Here is a 24,988-nt window from a genome sequence, read left to right as displayed (position 1 = left end):
GTAGACATATTTAAGGTTGTTTTGTAAGTTTTATATAGTTATATTGATTGTTAAATAAATTTTACAAATATTTTTTTAATAAAATACAATACAAAAATTAATATAGGTCCTGACGATGATCTTAAAAAGGCCGACAAACCGTATCTTGATCCAGAGTGTTCGTAGTTGTATTTTATTAAAAAATAAAAAGCTTCAACAGTATGAAATCCTCACTGATGGTGGCACAACGCTGAAACACATTTGAGTACATCAAAAGCCGCGTGTATAAATGGACGGAGCAAGTGACAACACCCACCCTCAACAATAATTTTATATTGTTGAAGTAGAAAGGAGCGTTCAGGAATGAAGTATTTCAGATAAACACTTTTTCATTTTTTTTTCTTTGCCGATGTTTCCAACTTTATTCGGGTCATGTTCTGGGCTTGGCTGAATTACAAAACATACGTTGATTGAACAAAATAATTATACACAGATGTAAATAATATAAACTTTGAAGTGCTATTCTTGTGGTGTCATGAATCTTTCGAGTGAAAATTATTATTATTATGCTACGTATCTAGAGTCCTGAACAAGGGATAATAAATACCGAAAGCTTGGCTGCAGTGCAAAACCTTTTTGAATTTTGGACCACCTCCCTGATCCAAAAAACCTCTTGATTGATTAGTTTTAGCTTTCCAGCTAGGCTGGAATGTACTGCTGTTTTAATATGTACAGGTCTGAAGACGTTAATACCAATTTAACAATTCAGAAATCACCAATATTAATGAAAAAAATCGAGCCAAAGTTATCACTTATATTTTTAAACAAAAGTCTATATTTACATTAAAATAATAATATATTGGTAAATGTAATAATAATATATTTATGATAGAATACTATCTGTATATTTTTTTAGTTAGTCCTATTTAACCAAAGTAATGATTTATATATGTTTGTAAATAATTTTTTATGTAATGTATGGTTGAGAATAAAATATTTTTATTACATTAAATGGATACCTGGAAATTAACACTATTGGTTTATTGCTATTTCTAATTTTATTCTTTTGGCATTTTAATTAAATCTGCGAATTACTTAATAAATATTTCACAGTGCTGTAAGTTTTGAATTATACTTTACAAATTAAAGTTCAAAGGAAGATAAAAGGCGCAATGGAGTGCTACAGGAACGGCATGTAAGTAATATGTGCAGTTTTTTCGTTAAAAATTGACATTTTAAATCTTATTGTTTGTCCTTAATTTGGTGTGGGGGGGTGAAACCATTTAACTCATAAAATATAAATAAATTTGCCTAAATCACAAGGTCCTCTTCTTTGGGCAGTCAATAATTTATACATCACAAGGCTGGCGACATTATGATTTTTGTTGCTAATTTTGAAAACAAATAAATTTTCTTTGTTTATTGTAGTTTTCATGGGTAATCAAATTAAATATTTGCAGATATTTTACGTTCTCAACATGTTAAAAAAGAGTGGTAAAATAAACGAGTAAAAATCTAGCTTCTATCAGCCCTGAAGGGAGACTCAAGCATTAAATAATTTATGAAATCCCATGGCTGATCTCGGCGATTTTATGATTTTTAATGTTAATTATTCAACCAAACAAATAAATAATTTTTTTCATGACCAATAGAATTAAATATTTTTAGATATTTCTAAAATTCTATTTTTTATTCTAATTATTCTATTATTTTATTATTCGAAAATTCTTGCTTCTAGCAGCCATAAAGAGAAACATTAACAATAAATAATTTTAAAAATCTCAAGGCTTGGGACTTTATACTTTCTACTGCTAGTTTTTAAACCAAATAAATTAATTTTGTTTCACGAACAATCAAATTAAAATTTCCAGATATTTGACGTTCTTAGCATGTTAACAAAAAGTGGTGAAATAAAATACTGTCTTTTTGTCCTTCGTATGAAAAACTCACTAGAAAATAAAATATATTCTGCCTCTGTCATAACAATATTCATAGTTATCATTTGCTCTAGTCATCAGTGACTAAACGTGAACCAGTCGACTACATTTCAACAAAAGAGAAAATCAATTTTTCGAATTATTGGCAGTACGATAATAGAATCGGGCTAATTTTAGAACTGTTCCATCCCATTGAATTTTCTACTAGGTACACCCAATAAGTGTTTAGGAATAAACACACTTTCTCAAAGGTAATTCCAATTGGGCTTTTTTTTATTGATTCTCGGCCGGCTCATGAGGATAAAGAACCACAGTCTGCATGGTTTTGCGTAATATTTCACTATTCTCGTCGGCCCCTTAGCCTAGACCACTAATTACAATTGTTTCGGTCACTGAGCGTTACAACTATCCCGATCGGTGCTAATAATCCTGCAGAACCTTTAGTTGCGCCACCAAAATTTTCGCAATGCGCTTCTTCCACAGTCGAGTTCTGAATGCTATTGACAATACGCGAACCATTTTATATTCGCTATAATCAATTTCATGTAGTCGAATGGTTACTGTACTCGAATTGACGAAAATACAAACATGCCGGTTTATTGAAGAGTTAGAATACAAAGAGACATATAGAAGAATTTTTAAATTTAAAAACTAGAAAATACTAAAAAAGTGAAAAAAGGATTACCAAATTTTGTTTCGGACAATTTTTTAAACTATAAATCATTATAAATAACTAGAAGATAAAAAAACCAAGCTATGACAACCACCATTTTGATGATTTACAATGATTTTACCTGTACCAATTATTTAATCTAATGTCAAAATACATCAATATTTCAATGAAGTTTTATCATTTTTAATTTAAAATTACATGTATCATAAATTGTTGGAATTAATTGCCAACGAACCAAATTCACCTTACTATCTGCTTTCGATACAATAATAAAATAGTTCATTATAAGAATTAACAATAAAGTAGTAGCCAAAGCCCGCGCACATACATGCCCGTTGTACATAGAAAGGTTGCTCGATGTGTCCACATAATAGAGGCGTGTCATGCCTTGGATCCATACAGAGAGCGTATGGGCATGCCACCGGATCTGAACATGGTTCTCGAGCACAGCGGTCGGTTTCTAGGTTCCCTGGTCAGGCCATCAGGCAGTGTGTGAGTACTTAGGGTCGATTGCGAAATATTTATCAAAGTATCTCATCGATCCTAATTTAGGTTAAATTATTAATACTAAATTCACTAATTTCGTGGTCCGCTTGACCAATTAATATATTACAATTAATTAAGGTTTTTAGTTGAGACAAAAAAGTCAATGGCACGAGCGGGATTCGAACCCACGATCTTCGGCTTGATACGCCGCTGCTCTACCACTTGAGCTATCGTGACCTCGAGCCACTCGGACACCAACTTCCCATCTCAACCGCACCTTTTGAATTTTCCCCCCTTTTTGCCACTTTTCAAATGTCGTGTAATCGGATTGGATTCTCGACGACAAATGAAATGGCCATTAGTGAAGTATATATAAGAATGCCACACGCAAGAATGGCACAATTACACAGAAGACAAACACTTTGAGCCCTGAAGATGATCTCAATAAAGATCGAAACGTTGGCACGATAAAGAAAATGTTTTTATATACAGTATATTTTGCTTCTGTATCAATATCTTAGAAGTAAGAGAGAGGAAGGGCGGAGAGCTGAAGTCGGGTGGAAACGTGATCTTATTTGTCAAAAAACTTGGTTGTACAATCTTTTGTTGAGCTGGTTGAGAAAAATCTCCTCCCCTAGTGTAATTCGTTTCGGTATTTCTGGTCAAAACACTTGACAATAGCATTGATCTCCACGAATACGACAAACGATTTTATTTAGGATTGCGCACCGATCTTTTTTCAATCCGATTGTATTCTATATATCTTGGGCAATTTTAATGCTTAAATACCTTTGTTCCGTTACGAAACGTTAGACTCGCACTTCCTTATTCCATTGAATTATTGTCATTTACTTCTTCATCTTACATTTTAAATCAGAAATAACAATAATAATACAAGTTTATATTATATAACTTTTTTAAACCGTACGTTTTGGTATTGTAAGGAGAAATTGGTTAACCTTGCAAAATATTAATAAAAGTTTCAAAGTCCTAATGAAAGGAATATAATTATAAATTCCTCCTGACGAAAATACTGGGTGTTTTTCTCCTTTCAAATTGACGTTATCCCTCATTTTTCATACAAAGTTAAAACCTACAAGCCAAATTCTTTAAATAAAATTATTATCATACGAGTGGTTTTTAGTGACCGTTAGTCATTGATTATTCAGAAATCGTGAGATGCGGTCTGGTGTGACGTAGGTTTTAGAAAAAAAATTTCTTTATCGTGCCAACGTTTCGATCTTTATTGACATCATCTTCAGGGCTCAAAATGTTTGTTTTCCATGTCAGTCTTGCCTGTCGTGTTGAGAGTGACCAAAAATGTGGGCAGACAGACAAGAATGACACTCTACATGGAAAACAAACCTTTGAGCTCTGAAGATGATCTCAATAAAGATCGAAACGTTGGCACGATAAAGAAAATGTTTTTCTAAAATCTACGTCACCCCAGAGCGCATGTCACGGCCTCCAAATAATTATTATCTTATGTTGAAATTTCAATTTATTAAATAACTGTACAAAATTTTGGCCCTAGTTTCAATTATTGGATATTAGTGAGTATAAGTAATAATAAAACCTTTCGACCCAATCTTTGCACTGTTATTGACAAAAACATCTAAATATTTTTTTCTTACCGAAATGTAGTATACTTACATACTATTGTACAAATTCTACTGTTTTCACAATAAAAAAACATTAAATACATTAAATAATTGGCTAGGCAATGCATGAAAAAAGATGAGCCAGAGGATAAATAAAGGATAAATTAATTTGACCTTCTATGGGTATTAATTAATGAAATAAAGTGTTTATACACAGTGTAAACATATGTGCCCGCCACTCTACACCAATAACAAGAAAATACTAATTTTTGCTTAAGTCAGATACTTGGACAGGAGACTGACGTGACCTCCGCACACAAGATATAAAAGATAACAACTTAATTGTTGACTTGGAAAACTTGGAAGACTGTGAGGATCAGAATATGTTTTTCCTAGGAAAACACAACTAATGGCAGTATTTAGACCTATTTAAACATTCATACGGTATGCCTGAAAGAGTATGTCTGTGAATTCTCCAACCTCTTTACTACGGATCGTTAAATAATTGATCTTTTCACGCTTGTTTTTGTTTTACCCCAATCTTTTAACCCTACTTAACCATCTTCACTACCACCTATCCCAATAACTCTCCACGTCGCCTAAAACGACGATAGTCTCGTGCCCTCGCAAATTAATTCCTACAACTGACTGCCATTGTTGGCTGGTTTCTCTTTAATCTGTGTCCTCTGTAAGCAATGCTGACAATAGTGCAAATGTTGTGCAAATGTTGTGACTGGGAGAAACAAAAAGTATGCATGCACATATATTACATGTATATAATTGATAGAAAATATATCAAAAATGTGTGTGATCTGTAAATTATTTTAACGTTACAACAGACAGAGATATACAACAGGAAAGAGAAATTATCATTACATAGTCTTAATCGGCATTTTAAGCTTTTAAACGCAATTAAGATTCTTGTTAAATTCAGAGACAAAAATGAAACGATATTTATTTTAAATTAATTAATATTCGATGTATTAAAAATAAATGTTTTATTCGATATAAATATGTCTGTATGAAAACTATTAGCAAATCCAGGTCAAAATTCATTTTCAGAATCTTCGTTAGTCTGCATTTCTTAAACTGGTTTCGTTGAAGTTCGATCGTTGATGTAGCTAATAATACTTTACGATTCTGTAAAATCCCACTAGAAAGATGCACTAAATTAGTATGGATATTTTTTTTAACATTTAAATATATTCTAGATTTTTTGTGTTAATGTTTTAAAAAACCAATTAAAGTTATTCCTGCACACTGGAGAGCTTAACGTCTAACTTTCAACAAATTAATTGGAATAATTAATATGGTTAATTACGACCACTAAACAAATATATTTAAATATGTATTGACAATCAAATTTAAGCCACCAATCGATAATTTTGTAATTTATTTTTATATTGTAAACTAATTTTCTAGCACATGGATCGGCATGCGAGTAAACATCGTATTGACTTGGAAAAATTTCAAAGAAATCAAATGGGGATATTGCTCTATAACGCAATAAAACTGATAAACGTAGTTTTGGAAGTACATACGTATGGTGGTATCCAAAATTATTCGTAAATTCTATTTGTACAGTTACTTCAATTCTTCAAACCGGCTTAACTTATTAGTTTCCAAGAAAATTTACCAATATATATAACACATATTTTAGAATAATTAAAAATAAAGACATATTATATGGGGGGAACTATTTCACTACATATTGACCGCATAAACTGTATTTTTTTAACTTAATTTATTTTTAACTACAACTGTATAAGTATTATATATAAACAGCAAATTCGATCTCTACCCAGGTCAACCCCATTGGCAGCCGCTCTGGATTAATAATATGATGCTAAACATTCAAGAGAACTCTTATCCATACTATTCATAAAGCAGTTTTCAGTATTATAAAATGCAAAACTAACATTTGCTATTTAAAAAAAAATAGGTATAGCTTTGTGAGTAGAAGAACTTATTAAATAAAATTAACTAATGAAGTTTCATCCTGGCCTGTGGAACCTAATTTGGTTTAGGGTTTGGTCGTTTTCATTGGCCGACCCGTGCTCTTGCACATGCATCATTAAATCATGTGCTAATTGATAGCAGGTTATATAGCCCATGACTAATTATAATTTTAAAATGAAAAAGATATTTTTCAAAACAAAATTAATTATACAGTTACAATGTTTATTAAGTAATTTTGTTTTAATCAACAGATGAAAATTGTACTGCATATGATTTGTTTTCTGTTTTAAACCCGGGCTATTTTTTTTTCTAAATTTTCCACCCTTGCTTTCTTCATCCTTCGCTGATTTTTCGCTTAGCATAAGAAGAGATTTTATCATATTTTTTAACTATTTTCATCGATATTGCAATAAGAATTCGTCGCGCTTAAACCCTACCGTGCTCTACTTCACAGCCGCCCGTTAAAAATTGAAGATGATTATCTTTTCTAATGCACAATACAAAACTTCTGCGAGATGCGGACAAATCAGAACAAAATTTCATTATATTCATCATGAATTATAAAATTTCATAAGCAATCGCCCGTCTATTAAAATCCGTGGGTAGAACATTGTTAATTTTTTTATTGTTTAAACAATATATGCCATCAACTGACTAATGAGGATCAAAATTTAATCTATTTTTCACGTATAACTTCAAAATTTATGCTAATAATTTGTACATTATGAAAAAAAAGTAAATAAAATTGCGTCTGTTTGATGTATTATTTCACAGTGAAATTTACTTCTTTTTTGACGCACTTCGATATAGGTAACCAGCCAAGCAGAAATTCGAACAATGGATAAGAAATTGACTTGCGATTACAATTTCTAAATGAACCGTTTCTGGATCAATTTTTTTATGTTTTATTATTGTTTAAACAATTTTCTTCTTGCAAGAGTTTAGGTCTGAATCTAAATGATTATTTTGCTAATTCAGTCTGTCGGTTACGACTGGTCGAGCACAATCACGTCTTTCGTTGTGGCCTGCAAACTTATCCCCGGCTCAGCAGGCCGCCGAAGAAATCTGGCAAAGCTCCATTGTCGCAATCTAACAGACAAAAAGGAAATCCGTTTTCTCTCTCTCTCTCTCTCTCTCTCTCTCTCTCTCTCTCTCTCTCTCACACACACACACGCACACACACACACACACACTTTACAGCACTACTTTCCTTTTCCTTGTTGTGAGTGGAAGTGACAGTAGGCCCATGAGTAAAAATGAAAGAAGGAAATGTCAAGTTACAATGCACGAGCTGTCATCACGCTACGCAACAAACAATTTACAGTCTTTAATTGTAAACGAAAGTTTTCACCAAAAATAACGATTAAAACAAAAAATCTTATTTATTATGAATTTAAATTAATTTAAAGAATCTTTATTAGCCCCCCAAAAAAGTTTGATCTTTTGTATAAATTACGACGGCAATTAAAGAGATCTCACTGCATATACTTACATAACTATTTTCCTGTTCAGTTTAATATGAAATATATACAGTAGATTTGCACATCAAAAATTAAATGATTTTTTCTCAAGTAATGAAACATTGAAAGGTTTTATAATCACAGCATACTGTGTTAGGAAAAAAATAGCATTTAAAACATCTAAAAATTTGTTAGCTGATTGAACCGAACTCGACATGTTATACCTTCTATAAAGTATCTCACAAAAGTAATCGGAAATCGCTCTTTTTTCTTTAAAATATTACGCTACACTTTTAGAGCTGTCTAACTTTTTAATTAATTCTTAATATGTAAACTTCTGAAAATTATTTTTAAAACTATTAGAATTAATAAATTAGTTATGGAAATGTAAATGTTGATATAGTCATAAAAGTAATCAGAATCAGAGTTCGTTTACAGATTTTCTTTTAGTTTTCTCGTATTTATCGCCACAATTCCAGTCTATATTTCTCATTTAACCGTATGGCCGTAATTTGTATTAAAAAATGCCGCAAAATACGTTTTTTAGAATGGAATGAATTGAACTATATATAAATAGTATTTATTGAAAAATTATACTCTATAATATAATTACAGGTACTAACGTTTTCAAGTAAAATTTACTAGTCCCAACGAAGAAAGTTGTTAGATCATACATTTTTCAATCATCACCTGTAAAATGGTTATACAGTTACCTTACCTTAAAAATTTAAATAAAAAAATGGACTTGTCTTTATTTTGTCTCTATTTTTATATGTGTTTTGAACTGCAACTATTCCTCCTTTATTTTATCTAAATATCTATTTAGCCGAATAAATAATACATAATACAAAAAGTTTATTAAAATAAAGAAATCCGTTTGATGTACCTGTTAGTACTAATAAAAACGTTATTGGTAAGAGTGTGTTTTACTTAATTCGTGACAATGTATGAATATTGTTTTTTTTTTAAAACCTAATCTATACATTTTTCTTGATCAGCCCTTTTTTATTTAACATTTATTTGTCTTGCATAAAACGTCGGTTGAACTTATTCCAATGATCTTAACGATCAATTTGTTATTTACCAAATTAAATACAAATTTTATTTAAAAAAGAAAAACGTATTATCTAAACGGTATTGTACAATGAATTGAAAAAGGACATATTGCGGCGATTATGCGTAACGTTATATCCGCTATTAGCCTAGACAAGTCGGTTATAGATATGGCTATAATTTTTCCCTCAAAAAAGAAAGGTGCTTTGTGTGGTTTACTTTCATCCGTTTGGTTTGTATCATTAAGCCGTTGCAATGGTGCCGGCCAAAAAGGCGGGGAGTAGGGAGTCGACGATACGCTGTATATAAGAGACACCTTGTCTCCAGTCCGCTGACAGTTTCATCTTTGTTAGTGCTCCAATCAGTGAAAAGCGAGCCCAACATGTACTTTTTGCTCAAGGTAACGACCTAAATTCAAAATGACTTATAGTAAGATGCTACACTTTATACTGGTCTTATTAAAATTTATCTTCTTCGTGAATAAAATTTTTTTCTTAGCATTTTTATATACTATAAAAATAATAATAACTCAATAAATTGAATTATTTAAATGCAGAATATCAACTTTAGTGCTCATGAAGTTATTTTCTATTTTCATAAAGCAAAACAACTGAAATTATTCACTAAATTAGAGGTTTTTAGTTATATTATATATAATAATACAAATCATATTATATTATACTCAACACTTTTTTCTATATGCTTGCGGTTTGGTCAACAACGTGTAGTGAAGATCGTTGAAAAGAAAAAAGAGCCATTCATAAATAAAAATAAATTGGAAACAAGTAACCTAATTGAAGTAAGAATAATTAACTTAAATGTAAATCTTTATACAATTGCGAATAATGAATGTTCGAAAAGAGTATATACTTTATTACAGTCAAATATTCACTTTCCACTATTTGGGATTTTGTAACTGTAAACGAACCCAAGTGTAAACCTCATATTTAACCTAAAATGGTACATTCCTTCAAAATGTGAACGTCATTCTCCGGAAAACGCCATATAATGATATAACGTGATGTAATATAACCAATTCTCACCTTGACAGGAAATGGCAGAGTTTAAATCCTATCTAGATTTAATAATTAATACCGAAGAGCTGATAAAAAGAAACAATTGAAGTTGTCTCACTGAAAATTAAATGCCCCAAAATGTCTTCTTTATAAAAATTTAGGTGTGCAGAAGTTTTAAACATAATTCAAGCACTCTTCGCGGTGACTTATACTTTCAGTGAGTGTTTTGAGATGCCCGTACCAGTATGAAAAAATATTCGTTGTAAGAACCTATAGAATGTTATACTTTCGGAATAAGAGATTATTTTTGCTTGTCGTGGGCTATTTCAGAGCAAACCCATACCGCGACCCACGGTTAAATTATTTGTTTTTAAAACTATTAAGTGTGTTAGAGGGTACTCTAAAAGCTTTTATGGGCCCTTCGTTTCAGAAGAGTTCATAAGGGACAAGGGGTTACGTTTCGTTCTTTTCTGTGTTATTTTTATATGAAGTTGGTTCCATCTAGGGAAACAACATTCTTATACCTATTTTAGTCTTCCTGGAGAATCGGAGCTTCATTTTATAAATAAATATGTTACTATTATTCGCTATATACCGCTATATTAATAAGAAGATGAAAGAATAAATCAAGCGTAAATCTGTTGACGTTTCAAAATAAAGTAAGCAATTAGATGTAGCCATAGTGGTGAAAACAATTTGGATTGAAAAACCGGTTTCATATTTTCAAATTCTCTGAAAGCCCCACGTCTGACAACCATTGCAAAGCATTGATCGACATGTAACATTAAATAGATTTAATTTGACTTTAGTAGGCACATTTTTGTCGTCTATCTTTTTTGTATAGCTTATTTAGCAACAGAGACGTTATGATCAATGTGTTTGTAATATGAGAGGCATAAATAGAGTTGACACGAAGATACTTTTATTTATTCATTCCATCAACCCTTTCAAAAGCAAATTCTACCTTCAAGTATAGAAGACATCGTATATAAAGTTTCCAGAAAGATAGGGCTCAATAAGCAACCCTGTCTGACATCACTTTGTTATTTAAAATATTCTGATGAACTTGATAATGCATCCCAAATTAAGAATCCAAAAAACCCAAGTTACTTAACTTAAAATTAAACCTCATAGTCACCCCTACCAAAAGCAGCCTTTAAATCAACAAAGCAGCAATATACTTTTGTTTAAGTTTAGCCAATTGGATTTTAATTATACAATATTAACCAAATAGAATAAATCGCATGTAGAAAATTTTTTCTAAAACTCGTTTGACATAGGCTCAGTTAGTTAAAACTATAGTTAAAAGTTATAATTTTTATAATGTAACGGATTTTTTTCAAGACATGATGATGGGTATAAATTCGCGAAACGTCCAAAAATATTGATATGAAAGTGAAGCGGAAAATTAAAAAAAAAATGATAAAAGTTGAAAATTAATTTTTGTGGGTCAAGCTAGGATATTCATGCAGTTTTCAGTATTACACCATTACGAATCTAAATTACAGGCACTCTACATCCAATTGGTACGACTCAGTCTCATATAAATGAAATAATATTTCGAAATATTAAAAGCAAAACACGTTTTTATGTCATCAATGGCCATAAAGAATATGGATCCCCCTACATACACATACACGAGTAAAATATATTTTCAAACGGCTTTTCTGTTACTTTCTTAACACGAAAGAAAAAAATACCAATTTCTATTTGAAAGCCATTATATCATTCTTAAAGGTTAAGCTAATTGGTCCGTTGGATTGAGAGTATTGACCGCAACCAAAGACAACTTGGTTTTTTTATGTTATATGGCCAATTCCCTCGGGTTGGTGAAACTGTCCTCGATTCACCAAATACTCCTTTATAACATTTACAAATTTATTAACAAACACAAACATTCAGATTCAATTATCTGTGGTAAGACATACATATATACTCAGGGATACTGAAGACGTCTTCCTTTCTTTTATTTGTCTTATCACAACTCAAATAAAAGGACGAAGAAAAAAAAAAGGAAATTTGATTTAATTTCACATAAACATTTACTTCAAAGGTAGATTGAAATAATTGTTTGTATTTAAGAACAATAAATAAATTCTTAATCTTCCAAAATTTGACAAACTTTTGCACATAAAAATAAAGTAATGAACACATATTTTAGTGCTTCGGTTAACTATTATAATAATTTTTTTCAATTAATTAAAGCTTTTAGTTGAGATAAAGATATTATTTGGTCAAGCGGACCACGAAAATTAATGAATATTATAATAATGTTAACTGATGAATGATAAATCTATAACGATATTAGTGTCATTTTAAATATTTTAAACAGAAGTACTTCTTGCTTTTATTACGCCAAAGCAAAAAAAAAAATATATATATAAATAAATTACTTAAAATCCTTGAATTAAATCGTCTAAAAAGTATTATTTACCCTTTTTCCAGGTTCATTTATAACAGGGATCATACTATTTTGTGCAACATAATGTCATCGACGTTTACTAATCGTAGGATTACTAATAATCTTTTCACAATTATAACTTAGTATGTATTGTCTATATGAAATTTTAACATTTATCATAAGGGACATACAAATCTCACAATCAATAAAATATTTCATAAAACATAACAAAAAACTAATAAAAACATATCAATTATTAAACAAAAGCTTCCTGGTTATTTATTCAGAAATCGATTAACGGTCACTAATCTCTACACCTTCCTGGTTATGTTGATCAGTACTTTCATAGCACCTTTACTTTAATTTTAATTACTCATTCTCTCCCATAGAACATGGAACTTCGATGCTTTCCCCTATATTTCACGATCAATCAATGCTCTGTATCAGCAGCGTACAAAGCAGAGACACAACAATTTATAATGAATATTTCCTCGTTAATTTACTTTATAAATTTCCCATGATTTCACTGATTATCATTTCTTTTTGACAATTAACGGACGAAAAACATTTCTCGACATTTCCTTTATGAGAGTTACCTTGTAGATTACGCATCAGCTAAATAGATAGAGATAGAGATAGATAAATAGATGGATACGATAGAGAGAGTGAGTAAGAAGGGAGAGACGGCACATTATACGAAAGTTTAAGTGCTAAAGATACAATTCCTTACGATTATATATAGAAAAAAAAAGAGAGAGATAGATAGAGAGTGAGTGAGAGGGAGAGGGAGTAAGAAGAAAGGGGGAGGGAGTGAGTTAGAAGGGAGAGAAAGAGAGATAAGTAGATTATATACATAAATAGATACATAGACACCGAGAGAGCGAGGGGCGTGAGAGGGCGAGAGAGAGAGAGAGAGAGAGAGAGAGAGAGAGAGAGAGAGAGAGACCATTGATACAGTATTAGCTTCATTATAACATTATTCCGATCCATCAGAGAAAAAAACAGTCCATTTTGGTTTTACTGTAACCTTTCTTTCAAACAATATTCGATTTTCATAGGTAATGAACTTTGTTGTTACTGCGTTTGAAAACTCTGTTTCTCTCTTAAAATAATTTTATCAAAATCCTTTATCAGTGATACCAGATAATTATCTTTAATTCTTGTTTATCCCTTGTGTTAATGATATATTAGGAACGATGACATTTTTTTTACAGTTGGTCGTTTTGTTGGTTCTTGCCGCCGTCGCACTTGGGGGCGAGTACAGTCATCATTACGGCGGAGGCAGCGGAGGAGGCGGTGGCGGTGGCGGAGGGCATGGACATGCAACATCTCACCAAAACTATGTTCTTCATAGTTATGACCCAGTTCCGGTGTACTACAAGAAACATGGCCACTATTAGACACCATTTCCTCATATTTCGCTCACAAATCAACGTTTCCGATGTCATAAACCCATTGTAATTATTAAACAGTATTGTAACATTTTGCAAATTTGAGTTTCATTTTCGGCCACGATAACCTTGATATTTTTTCCTCTAAAATTCACTTGGAAAAATTTGATTATATATTATCTAGTTTTTCTACTTACATCCCGCCAAAAGGCATTGAACTTCAACCAATTAATTATGGTTTTCACCACTTTTAAAAACAAGTCAAAATGAAATCTGTATTGCATAAGACATTGTTAAAGCTTAAAATACACTATAACTTTATTTACAAATCTTATTTGCATTATTTTGCCCGAAATTGCATGAAAAGAAATATGATGAGTGACTTAAAAAGTACAAGTAATAATAACAATAATAGTAACACTTTTTGATTCTTCTTTTCTTCATTATTGTTATCCTTTTTTAATTTGCATAGACGAAACATTTCTTTTTGTACCTTATTTTGAAGAAGTTTTTAAAAAATAAAAATTACGATTTTTTGAAGTTTTGGCGATCCTGTGCTGTTTTGAAGATGTACATTTTTATTTTTGGACATATTTATGATTTTACATTATTATTGGTAAATATTTAATTTATTTTTATAATTAATAATAATATTTTCATTACAAAAGCATAAATAAATTTGAATCCATCTTCAAAATGGCACACTTCGAGACGTCGCAAAATCATAATTTCTATTTCTCAATACCGTCTTCGAAATAAGGCCTACCAAAATCAAACTTTTTTATAACAAAAAATTGGTCTTATACTAGAATCCAGAATATACTAGAAAAAAGAATCCAAATTGTAATATTAGCATTGGCACGAGCGTCTGCTTTCCTGATATTACGTTACAAGTCCCTTAAAGTAAAGACGGTCTTTGTTTGTTAACAACATCAAATTTAAATGGTGCACTGAAAAAAGGGATTTCTTTTTGGTAACCAAAGTGGAGCTGAAGGATATCATTAATAGGGGGACTTTTCGGATACCACGCAGAATTTCGCTCATACCCCGGCCCAGAGAAACCTTTTCTTCAAGTACCACTACCAACCAACAGGACGTCATCGTGCAACCGGACACCAAACTCCAAGACTTGAAAACAAATCGTCTGCCGCCAAATCAGAAATAAAAGTAAAACCTGTTTTAGTTTTGTATCTTTAAATGTATATGGTCTAAAGTCTAAAATTATAGACCCTTTATTTTTACGAAGGCAAACAATGTTTTCGGTTTATTTGGAACCTTTGTCACCTCAGAAAAGCATGTCTATATTCAATTATTTTATGATTATATTTTAATCCCGTTTTAAAAAATAAAATATTTGGTCTTTCAGGTGGTTGTTTCTTTGCAATAAGAAAATGTTTAGATAAACAGATTTTTTTTTTAAATTGGAGACCTGGTTTAATTGTCATGACAGGTTACATTGGTATTTTTTATTTGGGGCAGTGAACGCTATCAACTACTTGATTCAGTAAATGATAAAAGTAAACTCTTACGTGCTTTACCAAAATAGGACCACCATTTTGAAAAACAACCAAACTTTGATTTCGAAAATGCTAGTGCAAACACTAAACATTGAAAAAAAAATACAAACGCAACTTTCTAGGAATGGTTTACATCAACAGATACATACATACAGACTATTAACACCGAACAGATACATGCCATCATAAAGCAAATAAGCCATTAAACTTTTTTTTATATTTCCTTTTCCTTCGTTACCGTCCATAATAATTAACTTCCTTTCCAGTATTGAATAAAACCCGAAACATAAATCCAATACAGAAAATCCCCATTCGCGACTTCCTCTGGGTCAAATAAAACCGCCAATGATCAAAGAAAATTTCCCAGATTTACCGCGAACCCCACCCTGTGAGAATGCCAAACACATAGCAAACATAAATACAAAATAAAAATACTAAACTAATACAAAATACAGAAGAATACAAGTTCACAACAATTTTACATAAAACCAATATGACACTACAAGCACACTTTATGTTAGTATGAAATTCTTGGTTCAAAATTTATATTTACACCCATGTTGTATTTTTCCAAACAACATATGTTATGTAATTCCCTGAAGAGGGCTCGAATAAAGGTCGAAACATTGGCAAAAAATGAAAAAGCTGTTTTTCTTAAAATACTTTATTCCTGACCGCTCCTCACGACTTCAACAAAATATTACTTTAATTATTGAATCTGCAATAATGTTTAGTTTTTCGTTTAATTTTGTTTGTAATTTGAAATACAGTGTTAATTTATTTGTATATTTCATTTTATTATTATTATTACATTATTCTTGCGTAATAACTTTTCATAGCATTAACAACAAATACGAGCCTTTACTCGGTAAAGAGACTGTCTTTTCTTTGGTGTATATTTAATTTTGAATTTAAATTACCTACATATTTACAGGATTACTTAAAATTATAAAGAGTAAGAACATAGAGGTTGTATAATTGATACTTAAATTAATTTGAGCATGAAAGCACACAATCCTATTAAAACAAAAATAAAATAAAATAATTTGTACCAAAATTGTCTTATAGATAAAATAAAAATGATAAGTCAAGGTCACTTTACTTTACACATCATCCTTTAAGTTGGAAATCCCATAATACAATCTATAGCTTTTACAAAACGTTTAGGGTCTCGTTTTGGATACGTGCGTAGCGAGCTGAAATCTATGTATTGTATTGTTTCTAACAACTTCCCGCACGTTGTGTAGTGTAGATATTTTGAATCGCTTAGCTTTTTCGCAACTTCGAACTGGTGGTTGTTCATGAGGTCTTCGTTGATGACAGCGAGCAGGGGTTTTTCAAGCTCGAGTGTTTCTAGACAGCTACCTGCACCTGCATGGCTAATAACAAGGTCGGCTTCAGCAAGGTCTTGTTGTATGGAATCTTTAAATCTGTAAAACGAGATCTGGACACCCTCCATCATTGAGTCTTCAGGGGTAAAAACTCCATGGCCAATTTGCAATTTGAGCTTCTTGCAACCAAAGCCTTTAAGTACCTTAAAAAGAAAAAAGAACATATAACATACATAAATATGTAGATACAATACATATCTACTCTGTAGATACAATACATATCTAGAAATACTTTGCTTGAATGTATAAAAAATATATTTTGCATTGTATAAATTCACTTTTCCACATCCAAAATGTAAGTGTTATATGTAAACAATGTTTGTAATCCCAGGCCCTGAAGATGATCAATATAAAGATCGAAACGTGGCACGATAAAGAAAATGTTTTTCTGAAACCTACATCACACCCGACCGCATCTCACGATTTCTAAATAAACAATACATATCATTTACTATAAAATACTTATATTCATCATATATATACTACAGGGTGTAATAATTCATTCACTTTAAGGTGCAATATGTTTTAAGCAGTTTGGTCGTTTGCAAATTGTTGAACAGAGATGAATCTTCAGTTTGATCTCTCTGATTAACAAAGTTCACCTGAATTAACAGAAACATTCTTAAAAAGTGAACAGTTAGAATATATAAGTATGATTAGGGATGGTATTTCAGAATATTAACAATTATAATAGCCTCTTTCAATTTGAACCACTCCCTGATCATAAATTATTGTGAATGATTGGTTGATAATATTCTCCGACTGACAATCAAAATAGAGATAAATAATAATAAATCTTTATTTGTAATGATGTACATTACATATAAATTACAAAAATTTTTTTTGAGCATCCCTACCTGTTATCAAAAAGCAATGCTTGTACTAGGCAGCAGGAGTTTTTTATTTTATTTTATTTATTTTTTAATTTTTATTTTTATATACCTTTACAAAAGGATAACGAAAAACATACACTTAAATTAACAACAACAATTAAACAAACAAAAACAGAATAAACATGTAGTATGAGAAAAACCAACCAAATTAAATCTTGACTTTAAAATATCTTAACTACAATTTAAAATTGTAAAATAAAAAAGTCCCTATTTGCATTATGGTCGTTCCTGATCAATCTAATCTTCCTATTCTAGCTGATTTTATTTGTCAGAAAGCAGTATGCTATATCTGGACAGATTTACCGAGCAAAATGATGAAGTATCTATAATGTTCATTTTGACATCTTATTAAATGATGGGTTAACAGAAAGATCAGAATGAAAAAGTAAAGTAAAATTATTGTCAAACAGGAGGGCATTCACATGGGGGTGTTAAAATAAGGGCTGGACTACTTTGCAATATTTTTTCAAAATATTCTCAAATAAAATGGTTCTTGGGCTAACCAATCTTACTTATTTGTATCCTTTCACTCCAATATTTTCATTCCTCCATCCTCATTCTGGCCGGAATAATCCCGAATTCAATAAAACCATAGAACAAGATCTAACATCTCCTCTATCTTTCACTCCTTCTCAAAAACAATTTCTTCGCAATGAAGTATCCTACATCATAAGCCATCTACCACTAAAGAAGGCTGTTGGTTTCTACCTACTGACTGCAAAAATCCTTCGACACCCACCTAAAAGTGCTGTAGTTTTCGTGAAGATCACACCCTGCACTCCTCAGTCAGTCAGATGATCATGTGGTGAAAAATGCAATATATACAAAATGACATTATATAAATGTAAACATGTCACTCTCATCTTTCAAAGAATAACCATTGCTCCCATCTACTACAATAATATCCCTCTCCTAGAAGCTAATGTTATCCCTACCTTGAACTTACATGGAACCCACACATGAGCCTCAAAAGTCAAAAATACACGACTTCTTAAGTGATGGTTGGACAAATGACTCATTTATTTCACTATTCTGAGATTCATTGGTACATCTTTGGGGTTGAACCAAACATTCCAACCTATAACGTATCAAATCTATAAAATCCAAAATTAAAATGACTGTAAAATGACCACAAGAAGATTCACAAAAAATTATACTGTCACACAAACCCTCATTTCAGAAACCTTTCCTCCTTCTCATTTCCAGAAAATCCCTTCCGATGAAATGTAACTGGCCTTGTGACCTCTTAAGTGCCAGTAGGAATGATTAACACCACTGGTGCAGAGCAAAACACATAATAATATTAAGAACCAACACCCACCATAACTACTATTGAGTATAGTTATTCCATTTTTTAAATTTTATTTTTGTTTCTTTTATTCTAATAGAATTTACATGTAACAACAAATTTAGTTAAGTGCAGCAATTTGTGTAGTGGTAAATAAAAAAAAAAAAAAAATAGGGATATGTCAGAATTTTAGGAAAACAGGAGAACTATTAGCATGGCAGAGAAAGCTGCCCTAACAATTCCTCTACCGTATTGTCTGACAGATCAGTTTACATTTTTATGATCTCAAAAAAATCTCACAATGTGTATGTGTTTTTTATACTTTGACTGACACTCAGACCAGATTGGATCTGTATCTCTGCATATGATTGAATTAAAGTGTATAATTTACCTAACTACTGTGTAATGATAACACATGATAAAACAACATTTTGTTACAAATACTTTTTGTATTTGATGAAAATTGATGAATTTAAAGCTGATAAAATGAATAATTTTATAACAAAGATGGAGGTGTACAAGAACAATAGTGTAAAGATAGAATCAGGCCTCGAAGATCATTTAATTCTGTTTTAATGAATTGTTTATATACTTTGAAATACATTTATTTAACCTCAATTTAATCAAAGAATTCATTCATTCAATGGAACATAAACATTGGTCAAGCATTGACAGCTAAAACATATAAATACGTTTACCTTCAGGGTTCTTGTATCCAAAATCGACTGGATTAACGTGTCGAATTTCGTTGTCCCGACTGTCACGAATATGTTTTCCATTTTTCTAGTAGTCAATAACATTTTTTTAGACGAAAAAACAACTTTGAAATAGTAACGTGTATAGAACACTTATAGCGGAAACCTAGATGAAACCTTCCATTTTCTTATCGTGGTTATCGACCTGTGCACGTTTCCCGCCATCTAGTTATTTGCATGTATTGTGTTGATACTTGATGCTTCTCGGGTTTTATTATTAATTCAAAATCCCTCGAAATATTCCTTTGCAAGGTGAGTTTATGAAACATAAAGTCCTACTTGTTTTAGTTTATACTGGAAAGCCTCTTATTAATATTGTTACGATTGGGCAAAAGGTCATTGTTAGGTTGTTGCAAACCTTCATTGAGTTGATAAATCTTGTTTGCATCACCATGAAAACAGCATCATTTCCTTCATATCTATTACAGTGGTACATTTAATTGAGTACTTTAACAATATACCTACTGTAATGGAAATTATCTCCGGTTTCAATATTTTATGAGTTTATCCAGCCAAAGATGTTATAGCTTTGGTGGATAAACTCCATACAATGTGGAAATCTAAGATAATTAAAATTTCAATGCTAGCAACCGAACATCATCATCATCAAAGGAATATTAATATTTTTCTCATACCGACTCAAGCTGGCATCCACAGGATGATACTGCAAGTTTTACTTCTAACTTGAATTCTATCAAAGCAAACTCCAATATTCAAGAACACCTTCAGTTTATTGAAGATTGGTGCAAAGTGGAGGACAAGACTGAATGAAGAAAAATGTACTCAGTGTTTGCTCACATTGGAAAAGCAGCCTTACTCGCCAATGTACATCAACAACAAATGATTTCCATTCAAATAAAATACTTAGGACTATACCTAGCCATTGTTTTCCATATGTACTCATTAGTGTTAAATAGTACATGAGGATAATTAATGTCCGCACCTAGCTCGTGGCCTTATCGGGTTTTTTGATTCTCAAGGTGGGAAGTGATGCACCTCTGCTTACGGGTTGGTGTTATACCCACAAGCTTGGTGTAGAAACCCGTTCAGGTCCCTAAGGACCCAGACAAGCTTACCCACTTGCTCCTTCTAAGGGGGGGGGGGTGGCATCCACCACCTGAACATGTGCCACATAGCAGTGAAATGCATCAGCCAGGTTTCCAGATATACTTCGAGTTACAGAAGGTAACTCTATCTAGGTGTAAGGGTTCTTCTAGCACACTTAGACAACATACAGAATGTAATCCCCACAAAAGACATTATTTTTATTTATTTTTTAATGGCCTTATGAACTTTGCATATTAGCCACGGAATGTGATTATATATATGCATGTGTGTGGCCGATTTTTTTTTTAGGGGAAGGGTTGTGTGAAGATAAGGGCCAGGGGCTTCGGTGGGGATTGAACCCATGGCCGCAGGGTCTACAAGACGAGAGTCTATCACGATAATCATTCAGCTGCCTCCACACAAGACAAAAGGCAACAACATAGTAGGTGATTAGACAACCACGAAGACTTCTAGGACCGAAATATGTCTTGACCGTCCAAATAAACTAACATTATACAAAACTTCATTGTGATCATTTTGGACACAGGGATTCTGCCAAGCCTTCCAATATCCAGCGCATCCAATCCTTAGTTCTTAGTCATCAATGAACAGTTAGTTCTTAGACTAATTGTCAAAGCTTCTTATTATCTCATTAACCACAATAGCCTCAACGACCTTAACATTTGTCAATGAACTGATCTATTCCCAATTCCAAAAGTTTCACAACAACCTCTCAATCTATCCTAACTCGAGCCCTCATCCCTTACATTTTCTCATGGCTTGTGTCCTCCAGATGCAGTGCTGGCATTTGGCATTAGTGTTAGTGCTGTGACTGTGTGAAAAAATGTACTGTGATCACATTTGAAATATATACAAACAAGTATAGGCTACTAATAAAAAAAAATATAAATAAAAAAAGTAAAAAAAAAAATTAAACCTACATTTTTAAAATAATATTCAGTTAAGTAGCATTCTGTTGTGTTCAAAAACTCAACTAATAATTATAATGTAGAAAACACTGATTGGAATGTACTAGTTACAATAAAAACAGTACTATTCAAGTTATATCTACCACAATTGTACATTTAAATTCACTAGCTTTCATGGTCCGCTTGACCAATTAATATCTTTCAATTATCTGAGATAATTATTATTTATCTCAACTAAAAACCTTAATTAATTGTACATTTAATTCAGTGCTATATAGATCTATCATTCTTTGGGAATATTTTATTATAATGGCCATTAATGGAAATGCAAATACTTGTCTTCCCACATAACTCAAGTATCGAGTATAAGTGAAAATACATTGGATTTTTGGAACATTGGAAGTTTAGTATTTTCTGTTAATACTAGTTACTATTTATCGCATGTTTGTTTGGTCACAAACAAAACGAATGTTACATTGTGTTGAATGGAATATTCTATTGAGGGGTTATTACCATAGCAGAATCACTAATGGCAATTAATAAAAATAAATATTTACTTTACATCATATACATTTTAGTTGAGTCATTATCACCTCAGATTATTCAGGCCTACTCTCCCAAGTTTTATCGTCAGATGTGTTTTGGCATTTTACTATCTGCAAAATTTGCTGCTGCTCATTCATGTTAGACATCACCATAATAGTTCACAATTGATTTTGAAATTCTGTAATCTTACATTTCAGAAAATTAACTAAAATTTTTCACAAAATATTACTATAGGTCATAATGATTTGGTAAAATTATTAAAAAGGCTAATTCCATGTTGGGGAGAATTCTTAACAAGCAATAAACTTACTTTGATAGGTGGTTCAAAAGGCCAATTTACAATTTAGTGTTAAAATACATTCTGTTACGATTTCAAAAATTTGTCCCAGTTCGAAGTTTAAGATTACCTTTATACTAAACAGTTATTTTAATGCTATTATTCATTTTATTACAAAAATAAATCAAGTAAGTTTGAAGTCGCTCCTTTCTATTTTTTTATATTTTTTATAGAAAGTCTGACGTATTTTATTCACCATGGAAAATATGCCAATATCCTCAACTGAGCCAGATGAACTTTCAACTTCTTTGGTTTGTTGAATGTAAAATAAATATGTGTATGTTTCATTGTGGGATATAGTTGAAATTGTTCATCAGTTTAAATAATGCATGGAAATATCAAAAATAATGTAGTTCGGTCTAGTTTGAAAGAACCTTTTACCAAGGTAATATTTAAAATAAATAAATGAAATAGACAGTGTTGTTTACAATTGTAAAATTGAACTGTGGCAGAAACTACGTACATATAAATTTAAATGCACACAAATAGTGTTGTAGTCTAAAATCCCTAAATATATACAATTGTACAGTTATTTTGGTATGGTCATGTGTATATATATATATATGTGTGTGTGTGTGTGTATATATATATATATNTATATATATATATATAATAAAACAAAAATCTGTGTTTAATATTCGCATGGGCATAGTAGCGGGTTGGTTTTATTTGTGAACGGTGATGGAATTATTTTACACATTGTTTTTATTGATGACTTGGTTACTGCCAATCAATGACATTTGGAGTTAATCTGTTCTGTATATTCACATGTACATATATGTATTGAGTAATTTATCCGCATACAAATTTACTTTGAGCCGATGTACTGCTTAATGAGGATGTAAAATGATTGTTACACTTGGGAGTATAAAAGTATATAAAAAATAAATGTTTCCATAAAGCTATAAAATAAATATATATGTATTAATGATATGTAATTATAATTTTTTTAGATGGAATTTGTTAGCAATTTCAATTCTGTTAACGACAGTTATGAAAAATTTTATGAAGATCTTTTAAAGAAAGGTAGGTCTTGTACTTTCTGTTACTATTTATGCATTATTAGAAATATATTTTCATATGTAATGAGAAAATGTTTTAGATGCGCAGCTGGAAGATAAAATTAAAAAATTAGGTTTAGAAGGCTTGAAAAATTATCCCAAACTCAAAGAATGCTCTGAGTTTTTACAGGTACATAATATCACAATTGTTTTTAAGCTAAAATAAATATAATCACTTTTCAAGGAATGGCGGGTTGGTGAAGTGAACAAAACCAGTATTCTGACAGCATGTACAGCATACTATAGGAAGAATGCAGAAGATTATATGAAGTACTCTGCCTTGAAGCATGAAGAAAATCGCTTGGACAATAAAATTAACCAAGTCAAAGCTCTGGAAAATTCAGTCGACAGGTGTTATTTAATGCTCATATCTTTTGTATTGTATTTGTTGTTTAATTATTGAAAATGAATTGTCTTGTAGGTCTAATACAATGTTCAAAGTGACATTGAAAAAGCAGTTAGAAGAAGCCACCAAAAATTATTACCCAAGGGAATCCATCATCACCATGCCGGAACCAAATTCCTTGGTAATTTTGATTGCCTTTGTGATATATTGATAACTATATAATTTACAATATTACATATATGTATTTATTTTTCAAGGAACCTTTGCCACATGAATCGCTGATTGAACTGATGGATGAGCTCAAGAAGAAGAAAGAAAAACTTGCTTTGATACAAAAACAAAAAATGAAATATATGGATTTGCCACCAGATTTAAAAGCTGCCAAGGAGAAGTTGAGAGAAGCAAAATTGACTCTGGAAAGTAAAACTGCCTCTTTTGATGAACTAGTCAACAAATATTATTCAAAATAGAGAAGATGTTATGTAAATATTAATTCTATTAGATATTAACTACTGTGATAATTGGGAGAGTAAATAAAAATGATCGATTTCAATTTTTCAATTTTGTATTCATTTTTAAAAATCTTTGTACGCCTTACAACGTTATTGTCAATTGTCGGGTTCTGCATCTAGACCGCTTTGGTATTTAGTTTTGGTGGCTGTATAGGTAGAAAATCCGTAATCGCGTAAGTTGTGGCAAGTTGAACACGTATTGCTTTTCAAACGAGCGGTTGAAAGTTTTTGTTTTCCAGACGAAGCCAAAAATGGGAGTAAAAACGGAAGTTTGCGTTGTACTCGAAAGTAGATTTCAACGGGGTGCCTGAAGTAATGTCTAGTAGTGCTCAAAGGCCAACCTTCCAAACTTCGAAAGTAGTTCACACAATCCATCAGTCAAATGCCATTCATAAGCTCCAGTTTTTCTT

At 31.4% G+C, this 24,988-nt stretch overlaps 2 protein-coding genes and 1 long non-coding RNA gene across 6 annotated transcripts; 2 read left to right on the top strand and 1 right to left on the bottom strand.

Moving 5' to 3' along the window:
• The first annotated feature begins 9,464 nt into the window (after positions 1-9,464).
• On the top strand, positions 9,465-14,056 carry LOC106671044. The gene is made up of 2 exons (XR_001341156.1): positions 9,465-9,548; positions 13,780-14,056. It is a non-coding gene; the product is annotated as an uncharacterized LOC106671044 (long non-coding RNA).
• A 2,140-nt stretch (positions 14,057-16,196) lies between these two features.
• LOC106671070 (UDP-N-acetylglucosamine transferase subunit ALG13 homolog) lies at positions 16,197-19,907 on the bottom strand. Of its 2 annotated transcripts, XM_014401871.2 has the most exons (3): positions 18,927-19,152; positions 18,693-18,835; positions 16,197-17,007 (listed from the first exon to the last, which is right to left on the bottom strand). In XM_014401871.2, exons 2-3 carry the CDS (start codon positions 18,774-18,776, stop codon positions 16,591-16,593), a joined length of 501 nt encoding a protein of 166 aa, XP_014257357.1. In that variant the 5' UTR covers positions 18,777-18,835; positions 18,927-19,152; the 3' UTR covers positions 16,197-16,590. The 2 variants fall into 2 exon arrangements, with proteins under 2 accessions (XP_014257357.1, XP_014257358.1); XM_014401872.2 differs by lacking the exons at positions 18,693-18,835; positions 18,927-19,152 and adding an exon at positions 19,744-19,907 and having other exon boundaries at positions 16,198-17,007.
• A 24-nt stretch (positions 19,908-19,931) lies between these two features.
• On the top strand, positions 19,932-24,627 carry LOC106671069. 3 transcript variants are annotated; one of them, XM_024224597.1, is made up of 8 exons: positions 19,957-20,052; positions 21,157-21,293; positions 22,833-22,910; positions 23,613-23,685; positions 23,762-23,850; positions 23,905-24,071; positions 24,142-24,247; positions 24,324-24,627. In XM_024224597.1, exons 3-8 carry the CDS (start codon positions 22,857-22,859, stop codon positions 24,534-24,536), a joined length of 702 nt encoding a protein of 233 aa, XP_024080365.1. In that variant the 5' UTR covers positions 19,957-20,052; positions 21,157-21,293; positions 22,833-22,856; the 3' UTR covers positions 24,537-24,627. The 3 variants fall into 3 exon arrangements, with proteins under 3 accessions (XP_014257356.1, XP_014257355.1, XP_024080365.1); XM_014401869.2 differs by lacking the exon at positions 21,157-21,293 and having other exon boundaries at positions 19,949-20,052; XM_014401870.1 differs by lacking the exons at positions 21,157-21,293; positions 22,833-22,910 and having other exon boundaries at positions 19,932-20,052.
• The last annotated feature ends 361 nt before the right edge of the window (positions 24,628-24,988 follow it).

Source organism: Cimex lectularius, unplaced genomic scaffold (genome assembly GCF_000648675.2).
Source record: "Cimex lectularius strain Harlan isolate CLEC.00 unplaced genomic scaffold, Clec_2.1 scaffold46, whole genome shotgun sequence".
Classification (NCBI taxonomy): Eukaryota; Metazoa; Arthropoda; class Insecta; order Hemiptera; family Cimicidae; genus Cimex; species Cimex lectularius.
The sequence above is the reverse complement of the archived record's forward strand: the minus strand, read 5'-3'. Positions and strand labels throughout refer to the sequence as shown.

Bases quoted from the DNA above. Each gene is read 5' to 3' on its own strand.
- LOC106671070 (XM_014401872.2), bottom strand. From the start codon at position 19,845: ATGTTATTGACTACTAGAAAAATGGAAAACATATTCGTGACAGTCGGG. The intron at 17,008-19,743 runs GTAAACGTATTT...TTTCTTTTTAAG, and splicing joins TGGATACAAGAACCCTGAAG to GTACTTAAAGGCTTTGGTTG.
- LOC106671069 (XM_014401869.2), top strand. From the start codon at position 22,857: ATGGAAAATATGCCAATATCCTCAACTGAGCCAGATGAACTTTCAACT. The intron at 23,686-23,761 runs GTAGGTCTTGTA...AAAATGTTTTAG, and splicing joins TGAAGATCTTTTAAAGAAAG to ATGCGCAGCTGGAAGATAAA. The intron at 23,851-23,904 runs GTACATAATATC...TCACTTTTCAAG, and splicing joins AATGCTCTGAGTTTTTACAG to GAATGGCGGGTTGGTGAAGT.